This window comes from Gigantopelta aegis, chromosome 3, assembly GCF_016097555.1.
Source record: "Gigantopelta aegis isolate Gae_Host chromosome 3, Gae_host_genome, whole genome shotgun sequence".
NCBI classification, from domain to species: Eukaryota; Metazoa; Mollusca; class Gastropoda; order Neomphalida; family Peltospiridae; genus Gigantopelta; species Gigantopelta aegis.
The window spans coordinates 37244487-37259573 of NC_054701.1; the positions used below are offsets into that span (position 1 = coordinate 37244487).

General features: G+C 34.9%; 1 protein-coding gene across 1 annotated transcript; it reads left to right on the top strand.

Moving 5' to 3' along the window:
* The first annotated feature begins 3710 nt into the window (after nt 1-3710).
* On the top strand, nt 3711-14720 carry LOC121367983 (MORN repeat-containing protein 3-like). The gene is made up of 5 exons (XM_041492458.1): nt 3711-3952; nt 6087-6241; nt 7754-7913; nt 9723-9907; nt 12405-14720. The coding sequence occupies exons 1-5, from the start codon at nt 3808-3810 to the stop codon at nt 12471-12473; spliced, it is 714 nt and encodes a 237-aa protein (XP_041348392.1). The 5' UTR covers nt 3711-3807; the 3' UTR covers nt 12474-14720.
* The last annotated feature ends 367 nt before the right edge of the window (nt 14721-15087 follow it).

Below are 15087 nucleotides of genomic sequence, written 5' to 3' on the forward strand. Positions count from 1 at the left end.
TTGCCAAATTAAAAAGTGTGTTTAATTCATTTTTAATCACACTACTCTGACGTCTATATTTTTATTTTTTTTTGCTTAATTTGACTGGCAGTCGCCAAGTATATACATATAGTAGTGTTGGTTTTGAGTGCTTCTGCTGGCAGTCGCCAGTTAGAATGTCCCTATTAGTATGGCAGTCGCCAGTTAGAATGTCCCTATTAGTATGGCAGTCGCCAGTGAGAATGTCCCTATTAGTATGGCAGTCGCCAGTGGGAATTTCCCTATCAGTATGGCAGTCGCCAGTGGGAATCTCCCTATTAGTATGGCAGTCGCCAATGGGAATTTCCCTATCAGTATGGCAGTCGCCAGTGGGAATTTCCCTATTAGTATTAGCACAGTTGTAAGAGCGCTGGACTCATAAACTGAGGGTCTGTAGTTTGAATTCACTCGGTGAAAGTTGACTTTTCTGTTACATATATATACATACAGTGAAACTCTTCTAAACCGGTTTTAAGAGGTATCCGGATTATAGACGGTTCTCTTCTGCAAAGATTTTTAAAAAGGGACCATGAAACACGTCCGGTTTTGTGTTTTTTTTAAAGGAAATTCTGGTTTACAGAGGATCCGGTTTTGAGAGGTTTCACTGTATATATAAATAAGTTTTAATTAAAAACTTTTTTTTTTAATTCAAAGCAAAGAAAGAAAAAAATGGAAACAAAAAGAAGGGGAAAAAATCGTATCGCCTGTGATTTATATTTACTCATTCTACATACTCTTTTAAAATAGTGAATATCTCAAAACTTTTTTATATTTTATTTTTATGTTATTATTGCAGTGAAACAGCATTTTGCAGTAGACCCCCACCAAAAGAATTAATTTAGGTTATTATGTTGTTTTGTTTGTTTTGTTTTTGTGTTGGGGTTTTTTTGTGGGGTTTTGGGGTTGTTGTTTTTTTAGCTAGCCAGATAAAACCCTATATTACTGTTCCCTAATTCTCTAATTACTGTTTACAGTCACGGCCCTGTATACACAAACACCCAAGGATGGCCCAGGGCAAAGACGGAGCTCAAGAGGTCAACTGCTCCCATCCCCAACCCACCCCCACCCCCAGTGTTGGCCTGAAAACCTTTCACCATGCATGTGAATTTGCTGAAAACACGGATTTAAAAAAAAAAGGTTTTGCAAAACCCCATATTAACTTTAGGAAAGAACAAAAGATTTGTTAAAAATTTAATGGTTATGCAGAACTCATTGCAGGGTTTCGGCCACTTCACTGATTTAGCATCTCTTCCATAGCATACATGAATATATATACACAATATATATATATATATATATTCTACTAAATGTGTTGTTTTATCGTGTCAGTAGTAGCCTACAAACTAATTAATCATTGTAAATGTTAATTAAATCTGACCTTTTTATGCAACTACTTTTCAATTATTTATTTTTATTTTTTTATTTTTTTAATGTTTTATTTATTTATTATTATATTTTTGTTTATTCTTTTATATTTTAATGGTATATTTTCTAATTAAAAAAAAAAACTTCATAAACTTTTAAAGAGTTATCTTTAAATTCCATAGGATAGTTGGTTGGAAGGAAGGAAGGTTTTATTCAACGTCGCACTCATATTAGCACATTTTTTATTTACGGTTAATATATGGCGTCGGACATATGGGTAAGGACCACACCGATAATGAAAGAAAACATCCGCTGACACGGCCTTTGTTACACCAGCTGTGAAGCATTAGGTAGGCGCTTTACCACTGGACTATGTCCCGCCTCAGAAGAATTGGACTTCATATTTTCCTCCACCTTGTTGACACAAACACCAGTTTGCTGATATCGGATATCTGTTGAGTTTCCAACATTCTGCAGGTTTTGTTAAATACATGTATAAATAAAATATAGTTCAAAGATGAAGCGGAAACTATTTAACATTAGATCTAAGTCCCCCAACCCCTTTTTAAAATAATCTGGTATTATTTGAGCTTCTGTTTGCTCTATGCCTGGGTGTCAGGTCATAGCATATTCAAAACGAGATATGGTACCATACGCCTGTCATGGGCGCAGGTGTCGACCATGGGTGTGGTTTCAAACCTCTTAAAATTTCCTTTTAAGCTATCTGTTGTCTCCATGGAAAAGAGAATCTCTTTTGATAAAGTTTTCCATTAACATACGATTTCTAGTGTTCCAGATAAATAAACAAAACAACTGCTGTTCTTGGGTGCAGTGGTTAAGGGTAAGAGGTAGGTATTCTAATAGGTTTGAATCACGTTAACAATTTCATCCTAATACGAGTTTTGGCAGATTAGTTGCAGTACAGGTGTATATTTTAGGCCCCTACAATGAAAAGAGAAGCCTATTTTACCGCCGCATAAACTATGAAATTCCTATTTATGGGCCCTGTTTCACGAAGCGATCTTAGCCCTAAGATCCCCATAAGTGTATAACGACTATATACACTTAAGGTGATCTTAGCGCTAAGATCGCTTCGTGGAACGAGGCCCAGGTTTTGGGTGTGGGTTTTTTCTCGTTTTTGTTTAAATATTAATAATAATAATTTTATTATTATTATTTATATAATTGCCATTCTGTATAATTAATAAGCCCAATTACTTTTTGTTGTTGTTAATAAGCCCTATGGATTTTATATGCGACTGTAGCCTATATTCTATTTTGTGCCATTTATGAAGCAAACATTTAACAAACAGGCAATCGGGATTGTAAACCAAGATCAGTAACTCCATCGTCACATTTGTAGTTTTGTTTACATAATTATCGCCCCGTATTTCACTACTGCGTTCCATTTACCGTAACGTAAGTAAATAAATAAGTTATTTTATACATTTTAAAAAGATAATATATTTCTTCACAGGTTTCCACTACAGTTAATATTATATCATCTATCGTTTACTTGGGGTAATATGTAAGTCGCTATTATAGATATATCAAACGAGCGTTCGTCTGAAGTTATCCCGAGTACTCTGTTAGGGGTGGGGGTGGGGGGTGGGGGTACGTAGCCCAGTGGTAAGGGGCTCGCTCGATTCGTGGTCAGTGTGGAACGATCCCCGTCGGTAGGCCCATTGGGATATTTGTCGTTCCAGCCACAGGAAAATATATACGGTGCTATGGAGAAAATGAGATGTAATTCATTATTGGAGTGCGTATGGTTACATGCCAACCGGCCTCGGTGGCGCAGTGGTTAAGCCATCGGACTACACGCTGGTTGGTATAGGGTTCGCAACCCAGAGTGAGTTCTTAAGGGCTTAGTGGGTAGGTGTAAGGCCACTACACCCTCTGCTCTCTCACTAACCAACTGACAACTAACAACTAACCCACTGTCCTGGACAGACAACCCAGATAGCTGAGATGTGTGCCCAGAACAGCGTGCTTGAACCTTAATTGGATATAAGCACGAAAATAAGTTGAAAAGGTTACATCCCCCCCTCCCCTTTTTACACACACACACACACTCAAACGCGCGCCGCCTACGCCATTGTACAGTAGGCATACACTGTACAGTCATCACCGTTGCAAAACTCAACTCCGTTAAATATACTAATTTATATTAATTACCCATTTACTCTGCGTATATCGAATTTGAGAGAATGAAAACATTTAATAAACATCTGTTAATAAAACGAACCTTTGGTACATCCCATATATTATTAAATGTTATTTCCCCGATTCCAAGAGTTACCTCCCCTAGGAGTGTTTCCCTGAAACCTAGCAACCAACATATCAATGGGTTTCGGGGGGTAGAGTGACTGATATGATTTAGGGTAGATTTGATTGCATTCGACAGTTGGAAAGAGGTATAGTATGCCTCATCTAAAGCAACCGAAACTCCATGAGCCACTGTGGAAAGACTGGGATTATTTAGCACAAAAAAGAGGCATACGACACACAGTATATTCTGTGAATGGCGATCAATATACTGGAGAATGGCTTGATAACTTAAAACACGGTTTGTACAAGGAAAAAGCTTCCATTATTAGTCCAGGAACATTAGGTTTGGAAGAACTTTCCGTTGGCACTGTCACTAGCCCTAACTCTATTTATGATAAGTATTTATAATGTTCTTTATACGTAACAGTGCCAAAGGAAAGTCCTACCATAAATTTACGTATGTAACCCATTTTCATTTCAGAAAAAATGATTATATGATTCATATAAATCAAAACAAAAAAATAAAAAAATAAAAATGTATTGTATTTTAATTAAAAACGACAAACAAATGCGCTTGCGGCACTGGAGTAGCCAGGATTTTAGGGGGAGGGGACACTGTATATATATATGTATGTACAATATATAAAATTTAATACAGTAAAATACCCTAAGTCTGATGGGGAAGGCATGGACCTGTGCACACCCCCCCCCCCCCCAACTACACCTCTGGTTTGAGGGTAGGCCTACTGTTCTTTTGCAAGGCTACTTAAAAATGAAACATTTTATAATAATAACGGGATAATACATTTAACAAATTTATTTAGATAATTTAGTTTTTAAATATTAATTATCAAGATAAAGTATTTAAAAATATATTTATTTGATTTAAAATAGAATAAAATAACAACTGAATTTTATATTTTTTAGTTGGGATAGTTATGATCTACTTTGTACTAAGTAAAGCATCTAATTTTGAGAATTACGTTGTCAGCTTCCTTCCCATTCCAGAACATGTATACTTCCATTAAAACTAATGTAGCTACATATACGAAAAATATACTTAGTACATGGTAATATGAATTACAGTCCATGCTACTGTCAAACTTTAAGTTGACAAAACTAAAAGTTTTGATATATGAAGAAAATTGTGAGTTTTAATCAAATGTTGCCTACATTTCTTCCTTCGAAACCGCTAAAAAAATGTTTGCACATTTAGGTGCGTAAAATAATTATTAAATGATTTATCTTAATAATTAAATACATATTAAATGAAATTGATAAATATATAAGTAATTTAAACTATCCTCGTAATTCAACCTAAAACCCCCAGCAAAAAGAACATCCATACAATAATATTTTTGTTCTTAATCTTTCTTTTTTCTTAAATGTATATGAATAAAAACTTTTATTCTTATTATTTTTTTAATATTCGATCTCAATTGTTTAAAATGTGTGTGCGATTGCTGTAAAATAAATTCCTCAAGTGCCAGACATCGGGATATTTTTTCTAGTACACTATGGGGTGTACTGATTCAGAAAACATTTCCTTTACTTTTTTTCCTACAATATGTTCATTTTGAAATTATACAACCAGACTAGTATATTATGGGCTCTCAAAGGTTGAAGACGAAAATATTTATGTTACTGATGTAATCAGGTTACGGGACGATATTTATACATTTATGTCTGTAGTAAAGTTAGCACGCACACACACACACACACACACACACACACATATATATATATATATATATATATATATATATATATATATATATATATATATAAACCATCCCTGCTGCTACTGGATCAAGAAAAGTGGGGAGGAGCACATGCCCCCTTGCCTCCCCTCCACACTTCCTATGTCAGTGTCATAGAAATGCTGAAACCTGCTGTTGTGCATGTGCTTTAATTAGTTATGTCCCCTATTAAAACATTAATGAGCCCCACCAAGAAAAAGCAGCTGGATATGTTTTTGAGGAAGGATCTCTTTATTTAAACATTAGCCTATATACCCAACATAGTCCAATTGACACTATTACATGTAAATGGTCATACATTGTTAAAGTTCAAATATAATCAAACTGATTTTACAGTGAAAAGTTGATCAGTTGGTGTTAAATTGTTATAATGGATGATTGACAATGGAATTCCAGCCTTTTCCATGTCTTATTTTTATTGCATGTTATCACCGACCACAGTAAAGAGCACAACAACAAACATGGTTTTAACTTGACCATGAAATCATCACAACTAGGATGAAAATTTAAAAAAAAAAAACACACACACAAAAAAACCCAACTTTAATATCCAGGCTTTGTATCATTTGTCTGTTTATGGATTCTCTAGTAACAATTATTGTATAAGCACTCACTGAAGAATATGTTGAGATATTTGTAAAGAAACATTATTTTTCTTGTTCCATCAAACAGGAAAAGGTACGTACAAATGGAAGAAGGATGGTGCTATTTACGATGGAGATTGGAAGAGAGGCAAGCGAAGTGGTTTTGGAACGTACAGTTTGCCTGACGGTAAAGGAGGCTACACGAAAGGATATTCTGGTGGCTGGAAGAATGACATGAGACATGTATGTCGGCGTAATCAATTAAAAATATAAAGATACAAGAAAATGTATTCAATAAATCGTTTTAATTGTTAAACAGGTTATGTTAGTCGAAAACAGCAAACTCGTGACACTTTTGTAATTGAACAGAAAATATTACTGTTTTCAAATCCATTCAGGCTACCCGGTACATTGACAACAGTGTTTTGAAACTCATTATTATTATCTGTTCTCTCCCCGTCTCCCCTCTCTATGTCTCTTTCCTTGAATATTGTTTAAAATAAATTGATCATCGTAGCCAAATTCAATGTTTTGGTCAACAAACTACCATAAAGTAAGGGCGAATTAAACATTTTAGTTCATGTGTTAGCTTATTATGAAATAGGCTTTTTGGGGGGCCAATGGTACAGTGTTCGCTCGATGCGTGGTCGGTGTGAAATCGATCCCCATCAGTGAGCCCATTGGGCTATTTCTTGTTCTAGCCAGTGCACCATGACTGGTATATCAAATGCCGTGGTATGTACTACCCTGTCTGTGGGATGGTGCATATAAAAGATCCCTTGCTGCAAATCGGAAAGAGTAGCCCATGAAGTGGCGACAGTGGGTTTCCTCTCTCAATATTTGTGTGGTTCTTAACCATATGTCTGATGCCATATAACCGTAAATAAAATGTGTTAAGTGTGTCGTTAAATAAAACGTCTTTCTTTCTTTCTTTCTTTTTGAGGCCAAATTCAGCTATAATTTACATTTGTTGAATGCAAAGGTTGAACATTCATTTTGTGGTGTGGGAAGCAGTCTTTTCTTCTCATGTTTTAAGATTGAAGTGAATGATAAAAATTGGGAAACAGTTCTAGAAAATAATCTCAAAATTCGACTTATCAGCAGTGGTGTGGAAAACTTGAGACAGATATGGATAAAACATAAGATTTATTGTATCGCTTCTGAAAATCAAAAATTCTCAATGTATCTAAAGCACTATGAAAAATAAGATGGAAAGCAATTTGGGAAGTTGTTTATTATGAAGCATATTGTGTATTTTGAGTACTTTATAAATTTTCAAGCCTTAGATAAAACAAACTGTATTTTGTTCAGTGACAACACTAGAGTACATTGATTTATTAATCATCAGCTATTGGATGTCAAACATTTGGTATTTTAACATATAGTCTTAGATAGGAAACCTGCTACATTTTTTCATTAGAAGCAAGGGATCTTTTGTATACACCATCCCACAGACAGGATAGCACATATGACAGTTTTTAATATACTAGTCATGGTGCACTAGCTGGAATGACTCTGAGAAATAGCCCAATGGTCCCACTGATGGGGATCGATCCTAGACTGACCATGCATCAGGCAAGTGCTTTGCCACTGGGCTACATCCCACCCTTCAATGACAGCTTAAACCATGTGCATTAAGTGGTCAGCTGTTTTAAGAGATAAATTCTAACACCTTTTTAAAGTGTTATCTCTAATTTTATAAATGTACCTGATATATTTAAAGTATTAGAAAGGATGTCACTTTTAACCTCACAGGGTTATGGTACACAGTTCTATGCCAATGAAAAGTACTATGAGGGCGAATGGTATGCTGATAAGCGCAGTGGATGGGGACGGATGTACTTTGAAGATGGAACCATCTATGAAGGAGAGTGGTTTGATGATGAGCGAAGTGGACAAGGAATGCTTAGGCTAGGTATGCATTCATTTATTCACTTGACAGCCATGAGCATATGAAGGGTCCACAGGAATATCTGTGATGTCACATTTATGGTTAGGTGATATTTTTGGATTTTAAAGTTTACAACTCTGCAATTGTGGAATATTTATGCAATCGTGGAATATTTATACCTAGGAAAGCATAGTATACAAACATATTTTAATGGCCTACCATAATTATAGGTTTTTAATTTAGTGTGTCATTGTGACCTTGACATACACAACCACTGACTATCTATTTGAACATCATAGGTTCTTCCAGTGGACCTTTCATATACATGTATGTATTGTGTTGAAATAAAATGCTCCTGGAAGTAGATAGTGTGAATTTCCCCATTAGCTCAGTAGAGGGCACACTCTCATACAGAGGGTCTCTGGTCCAAATCAACCCAGTGGAGGCTGACTTATCTGTTACATATAGGCTCTAGTTATTTTAGGGGTCAGACTAATTTTGCCTGAAATTAGAGGTTTTGAAAGAAAATATCAGAATGGCAATAAAACCAATAGCTATTCACATTGGCAATCCTACCAAACATCTATGGGATGCAGATGAAGTATATAGAAAACAAATAAGAGTGTGATCTTTGTTTCTGCAAAATGTGTTAATGATATTATTCATATCATGGAGGACTGTCATATTGGTTGTCCTACTCAAAATCTTGAAACTACAGGACTTCTTGTTCTAACCATGGAAATACATGCTGAAAGTTCTTTTGCAGCCCAGCTCATATATTACCCCAAATATTTTTGTCTCTTGTTTTGAGGTTTGTCCAGTTTTATTTTATTTTATTTTTTTTGGGTGGGGGGTGGGAGTGGTGGAGTTGGATATTTATTGGATTTTTAATCAGATTTGGTTGTCTGAATTTGTCAGATGGGTAGTAATCTTAATGGTTAACAGACTAATAATGTAATTTTTGTGTTTTTTTAACAAAATAAATTCATATAAAAACTTAAAATGATTTTTATTATCACTCATAAAAATTATGAATTCTGGATATATCTTTACTCAAACCCAAGATGGAAAGCAAAAGCTGCTTGTGCCACTTTTTATCAGGAAACATATTGTGTATTTTGAGTGGAATTTGTTGCCAGCTCCCTGTCAATTCGTGCTTTCTGCCTTTTCTGATACCCTAAACCATGTGTCACCATTAAAATAATTTTGATATACATCTTGTAAGGCACTGATTAAAACAAAAAGTGATGGTGCAAAAATGCAAAAAGAATTTCTAATAACAAAATTGCAATATTAATATTATGTAGGTTGCCATAAATTGCATAAAGGATTGTTTTGTTTGTGCATTGGTTATGAAATTGTTCCAGCCAGTGCACCATGACTGGTATATCAAATGCTGTGGTATGTGCTATCCTGTTTGTGGGTGGTGCATATAAAAGATCCCATGCTACTAATGGAAAAATGTGGGTTTTCTTTCTAAAACTACATGTATATGTCAAAATTACCAACTGTATGACATCCAATAGCTTATGATTAATAAATCAATGTGCTCTAGTGGTGTCGTTAAACAAACCAAACTTCTTTTTTTGGTGGTGGTGGTGGGGGGTTTGCAGTTCAGGTGAACTTTACTAAGTGATCAGTCCTAACAATTTATAATTTAATTTTTATCCATTTAAAAATAGTAAAACGTATCCAATCCAAAATAGGTTACTGGGTAATATGCAATTTTTGGGGAATAATAGTTTTTCAGATTATGCATATTTTGAATTTGCAGAAGTCTGTAAGTTGCAAACTTCCTTTGTTTTACAATATGTATTTATTTTAAAAAACCAGTGAATGAGAATCGGTATGAAGGATCGTGGAAGAATGGTAAGAAGAATGGTCCCGGGAAGTATTACTACCTCGACACGGGTCAGCTGTTTGAAGGAGTTTGGGTGGACAACACTGCAAAGTGCGGCACAATGAAGGACTTCAATCGAGAAACCGCCCCAGAATCAACTATATATCCTATACCTCAGGTTAGCATTGTACTGAACCCATTATATATCCTATACCTCAGGTTAGTGTTATACAGAACCCATTATATATCCTATATCTCAGGTTAGCATTGTACAGAACCCATTATATATTCTATACCTCAGGTTAGCATTGTACAGAACCCATTATATATCCTATACCTCAGGTTAGTGTTATACAGAACCCATTATATATCCTATATCTCAGGTTAGCATTGTACAGAACCCATTATATATCCTATACCTCAGGTTAGCATTGTACAGAACCCATTATATATTCTATACCTCAGGTTAGTGTTATACAGAACCCATTATATATCCTATACCTCAGGTTAGCACTGTACAGAACCCATTATATATCCTATACCTCAGGTTAGCATTGTACAGAACCCATTATATATCCTATACCTCAGGTTAGTGTTATACAGAACCCATTATATATCCTATACCTCAGGTTAGCATTGTACAGAACCCATTAATATCCTATTCCTCAGGTTAGCATTGTACAGAACCCATTATATATCCTATACCTCAGGTTAGTGTTATACAGAACCCACTGTATATCCTATACCTCAGGTTAGTGTTATACAGAACTCATTGTATAGGATACCTCAGGTTAGCATTGTATATAGCACACTATATATCCTGTACCTCCTGAGGTGAGTATTGTACATAACACACTATGTAGCCTATACCTCCCGAGGTCGATCAGTATTGTACATAACACACTATATAGCCTATACCTATATTGTACATAACCACTATATAGCCCTCCTGACGTCGATCAGTATTGTGCATAACACACTATATACCTCCCGCCTATACCTCCTGAGGTCGATCAGTATTGTACATAACACACTATATAGCCTATACCTCCTGAGGTCAGTATTGTACATAACACACTATATAGCCTATACCTCCTGACGTTGATCAATATTGTGCATAACACACTATATAGCCTATACCTCCTGTGGTCAGTATTGTACATAACACACTATATAGCCTATACCTCCTGTGGTCAGTATTGTACATAACACACTATATAGGCTATACCTCCTGTGGTCAGTATTGTACATAACACACTATATAGCCTATACCTCCTGTGGTCAGTATTGTACATAACACACTATATAGCCTATACCTCCTGACATCGATCAGTATTGTGCATAACACACTATATAGCCTATACCTCCTGAGGTCGATCAGTATTGTACATAACACACTATATAGCCTATACCTCCTGTGGTCAGTATTGTACATAACACACTATATAGCACTATGGTCAGTATTGTACATAACACACTATATAGGCTATACCTCCTGTGGTCAGTATTGTACATAACACACTATATAGCCTATACCTCCTGTGGTCAGTATTGTACATAACACACTATATAGCCTATACCTCCTGACATCGATCAGTATTGTGCATAACACACTATATAGCCTATACCTCCTGAGGTCGATCAGTATTGTACATAACACACTATATAGCCTATACCTCCTGACGTCGATCAGTATTGTGCATAACACACTATATAGCCTATACCTCCTGAGGTCAGTATTGTACATAACATACTATATAGCCTATACCTCCTGAGGTCAGTATTGTACATAACATACTATATAGCCTATACCTCCTGACGTCGATCAATATTGTGCATAACACACTATATAGCCTATACCTCCTGAGGTCAGTATTGTACATAACATACTATATAGCCTATACCTCCCGAGGTCGATCAGTATTGTGCATAACACACTATATAGCCTATACCTCCTGACGTCGATCAGTATTGTGCATAACACACTATATAGCCTATACCTCCTGAGGTCGATCAGTATTGTACATAACACTATATAGCCTATACCTCAGGCCAGATGTGTTGTACAGAACCCATTAATCTTACTAGTTGCAGCTGTTGGTTTTGCAGTTTTTAATTTTTTTTAAACACTAACAAAGTATTCTGTATTTGGTTTTCTTTTCGCCAACCAACCATCAAAATGTTACTTTTTTCAGCCATTCATTATTGTTTTTGTTACAATAATGTGACGATTTAGGAAAAAACATAAAATACTCTCTCTCACTCCCACACACACACAATTTGCTATATTTTTTAAGGTTACAGTTATGTAAAAAAACCACTTCTAATTAATCAAATGTTTTTTTTAAATTATTACATGTAACATATTTCCTCTGTAATTACGACATTTCAATTCAATTATTTTTCAAAAACTGACAGTGGTTGTAATTTTTCCCCAGCCAAATACAAATTTGCTAGGGGGTCGTAAATTTTCGAATTTGACTGAAACCAGACGATCGAAGGTAATCAAACGATTCTGTTATTTATAAACTGTTGTGTAGGCATTTACCATTTGTGACACCCAATAGCTGATGTGTATTTTTGTGCTGGGGTGTCGTTAAACATTCATTCATTCATTCACTATTTTCATTAATTAATGTTAATTGTGTTAATATATTTTATTATGTTTCTTTCAGGTTGAACTTGCCAGCCCAGACGGTGTTATAGCTGAAGCAGAAGATGTGTTCCTGCAAGCCCAGGAATAGATTTACCCTTGTTAAGCTTTATATAACCTATCTGCTTCCCAGAGTCCTGCAATTCCAAATCATTAACCATTATTGTTGTGCTAATTATGCCTGTTAAAAAGAGTTGTTCCAGAATGTTAAAACTAGCATTATTCCAGAGATAAATATTCAGGAGGTTCATTGGCACTTAAAAAAAAAATATATCCATCATGATATATAATTTAAATATGACTATTAAACATTGGTTAATCCAAGACTATTGAGGCATGTACACAGTTCTTGTGGATAGGTCCATGAGGTGAAGAATGCTTTTTGTTTTCAAGGAAAGTGGACTTTCAAAAGTACATAAAATTAATAGTCTTTTAAAAAAATTTAAAAACTTAAAAAATGGTATTTTGAAAATATTTTTTAATTGGGGCATGGGTGGGGTATACACACTGATTGCACACCTGTTTGGATATGGGTCTGCTATCTGTATAAATTAGTACAAATACCTTGTAAATGTCGCATCCATTTTCTGTGTCCTAAGAGTACTAGGTTTTAGACTAATTAATTATCTACATGTTTACAGTACTTTTAACACATGGTGATCAAAGGTATATACTGAGGTATAGAAATGATAGTTAACTTTGGACACAAAATGCCCATGTACTATCACTCGCCCTCTCCCTTCTATTTATTTCTGGTATAATTCTAATCACAATACGGCCAAAATATTTTGATCAGTATCTTTACCTTTTTATGTCCATTTGTACATCAATCATGAATGTTGATTTATTCACATTAACTTTTTAAGTTTAAGAAAATTATCTTGTATTTTTGTATGGATGTAATTTTGTTAAGAACTTTTCATGTACTGAATATATACTCTTCAAATTAAGTTGAGGATCACATCTTAAAATGGGTATAATGGGGTTTTTTAATTGACAAAAATAGGGGAAACAGGTTTTTGTTTGTTTGTTTACAGTCACTTTAACAGATGCACACTAAATGATAATGCAGAAGTTTCATTAGCATGAGATTCGTAATACCACATTAAAACTGAGAAACAAAATGGCAGCCAGTAAAGTGAAGAGCATGCTAGAGCATCATCAGGAGATGGATGTGCATGATTCAACTCTTTGCTTTTCAATTCTTGCTCTTTGAACTGAAAGTCTGCCGAGTATGATGTCATTTGTTTGAATCGTCATTATTTGTAATGTGTTGGATAAAGTGGTCCTTAACCTTTTTAGAAGGGTATATATCAACAAAAGGCATCCCACTCTTTTTCCATTTCATTTGGAGTGTGAAGAGTGTTCTTTTATCATTTGTCATTTTTGTATTGTTATGGTCAATTCTGGCCTATTTTGCTACTTGTTCAAGTTCATGATTTATTAGCATGTTACCTTTTTCATATACACTGTGCACTTGTTTGGAATGGATGTTTTATTTGCTTCCATATACCATTTTAAAATATTGAAATGGAAAACCATGGAATAGTTATACTTGGAGTGAACATTTTGTAATTTGTTTTCAAAAATGTTTTTGCTACAGGCCTCGAATTTTGGAAAATTAGAGGGCACGGCCATTTGACTTAGACTGATCGTGTTCGAGTATGATGGCCAATTAGTAACTTGCTAAATGATTTTCAGGGCATCGGGGTATATGACTAGGTCACTGCGGCAATTTGCGGCATGGCCACTTTTAAATTCAAGCCCTGTTGTTATTTTATTGCCCTTTTAGTATCAAGCCTAATTATGTTTGGAGGCAGGGTCTCCTAAATTTGTTTGTACACATTTTATTAATATTTAATAGACTGTTTTATCTATTACCACATATTCAAAATCATGTTTAGAAATAATTTGTAATAATATACTCAGCAGCAAACCTGGTAATTGTGAAAATGAAAATGACCACTGCAAAAAATATGCCATGAAAAAATGTCTCTAGGACATTTTCCATCTCAATTTTACACTTCATTAACAAAAATGACAGAAAATTGGAAGTTACATGGCAAAAAAAATGCTTAGGAAATTTAAAACCAATTGTCAAGGCTGTAGCAGTATATATAAATTGAAATGAAGAACCGAAAAAATGCCAAATTATTTTAAGCTCTGTAAAAATTATATTAGTGTATTATGTACCGGGTACAAATAATCTGGCATGTTTGAAGTACTGTACATTTGTACTCCCTGCTAGCCAAAATTTATATATTGTTATACATATTCAAAACACTTTGATATACATGTATTTACCATGCTTTGTATATACATGTATTGTACACTTGAATATGGTGTTTTGTTGTTGTTCCCATACTATATTTTAAAATACTAAAATCAGTCCTTTACTTGCCTCATAACTTCTAGTCGAGTGATTTGCATTCTATAGGATAAATCTTGAGTAAAGCTTACACATATGGACCAAAAAAAAGTTTTACTAACATACATAGAACAATTCAATGTAACAATATTTAAACTCTGGGGCCGACTGGAGTTGAAGCAGTCAGCAGATGGTTTTACTAGCATACTTACAGTGCTGTTACAGAAGAGAACAGAGGAAAACGACATCAGGGATGGGACCAAAACCTGTGGCCCAACTGTTGGTGGTGGTCCCTTACGTTATGATAGCTCCATCAACCACCTGTTGTTGTCAAGGG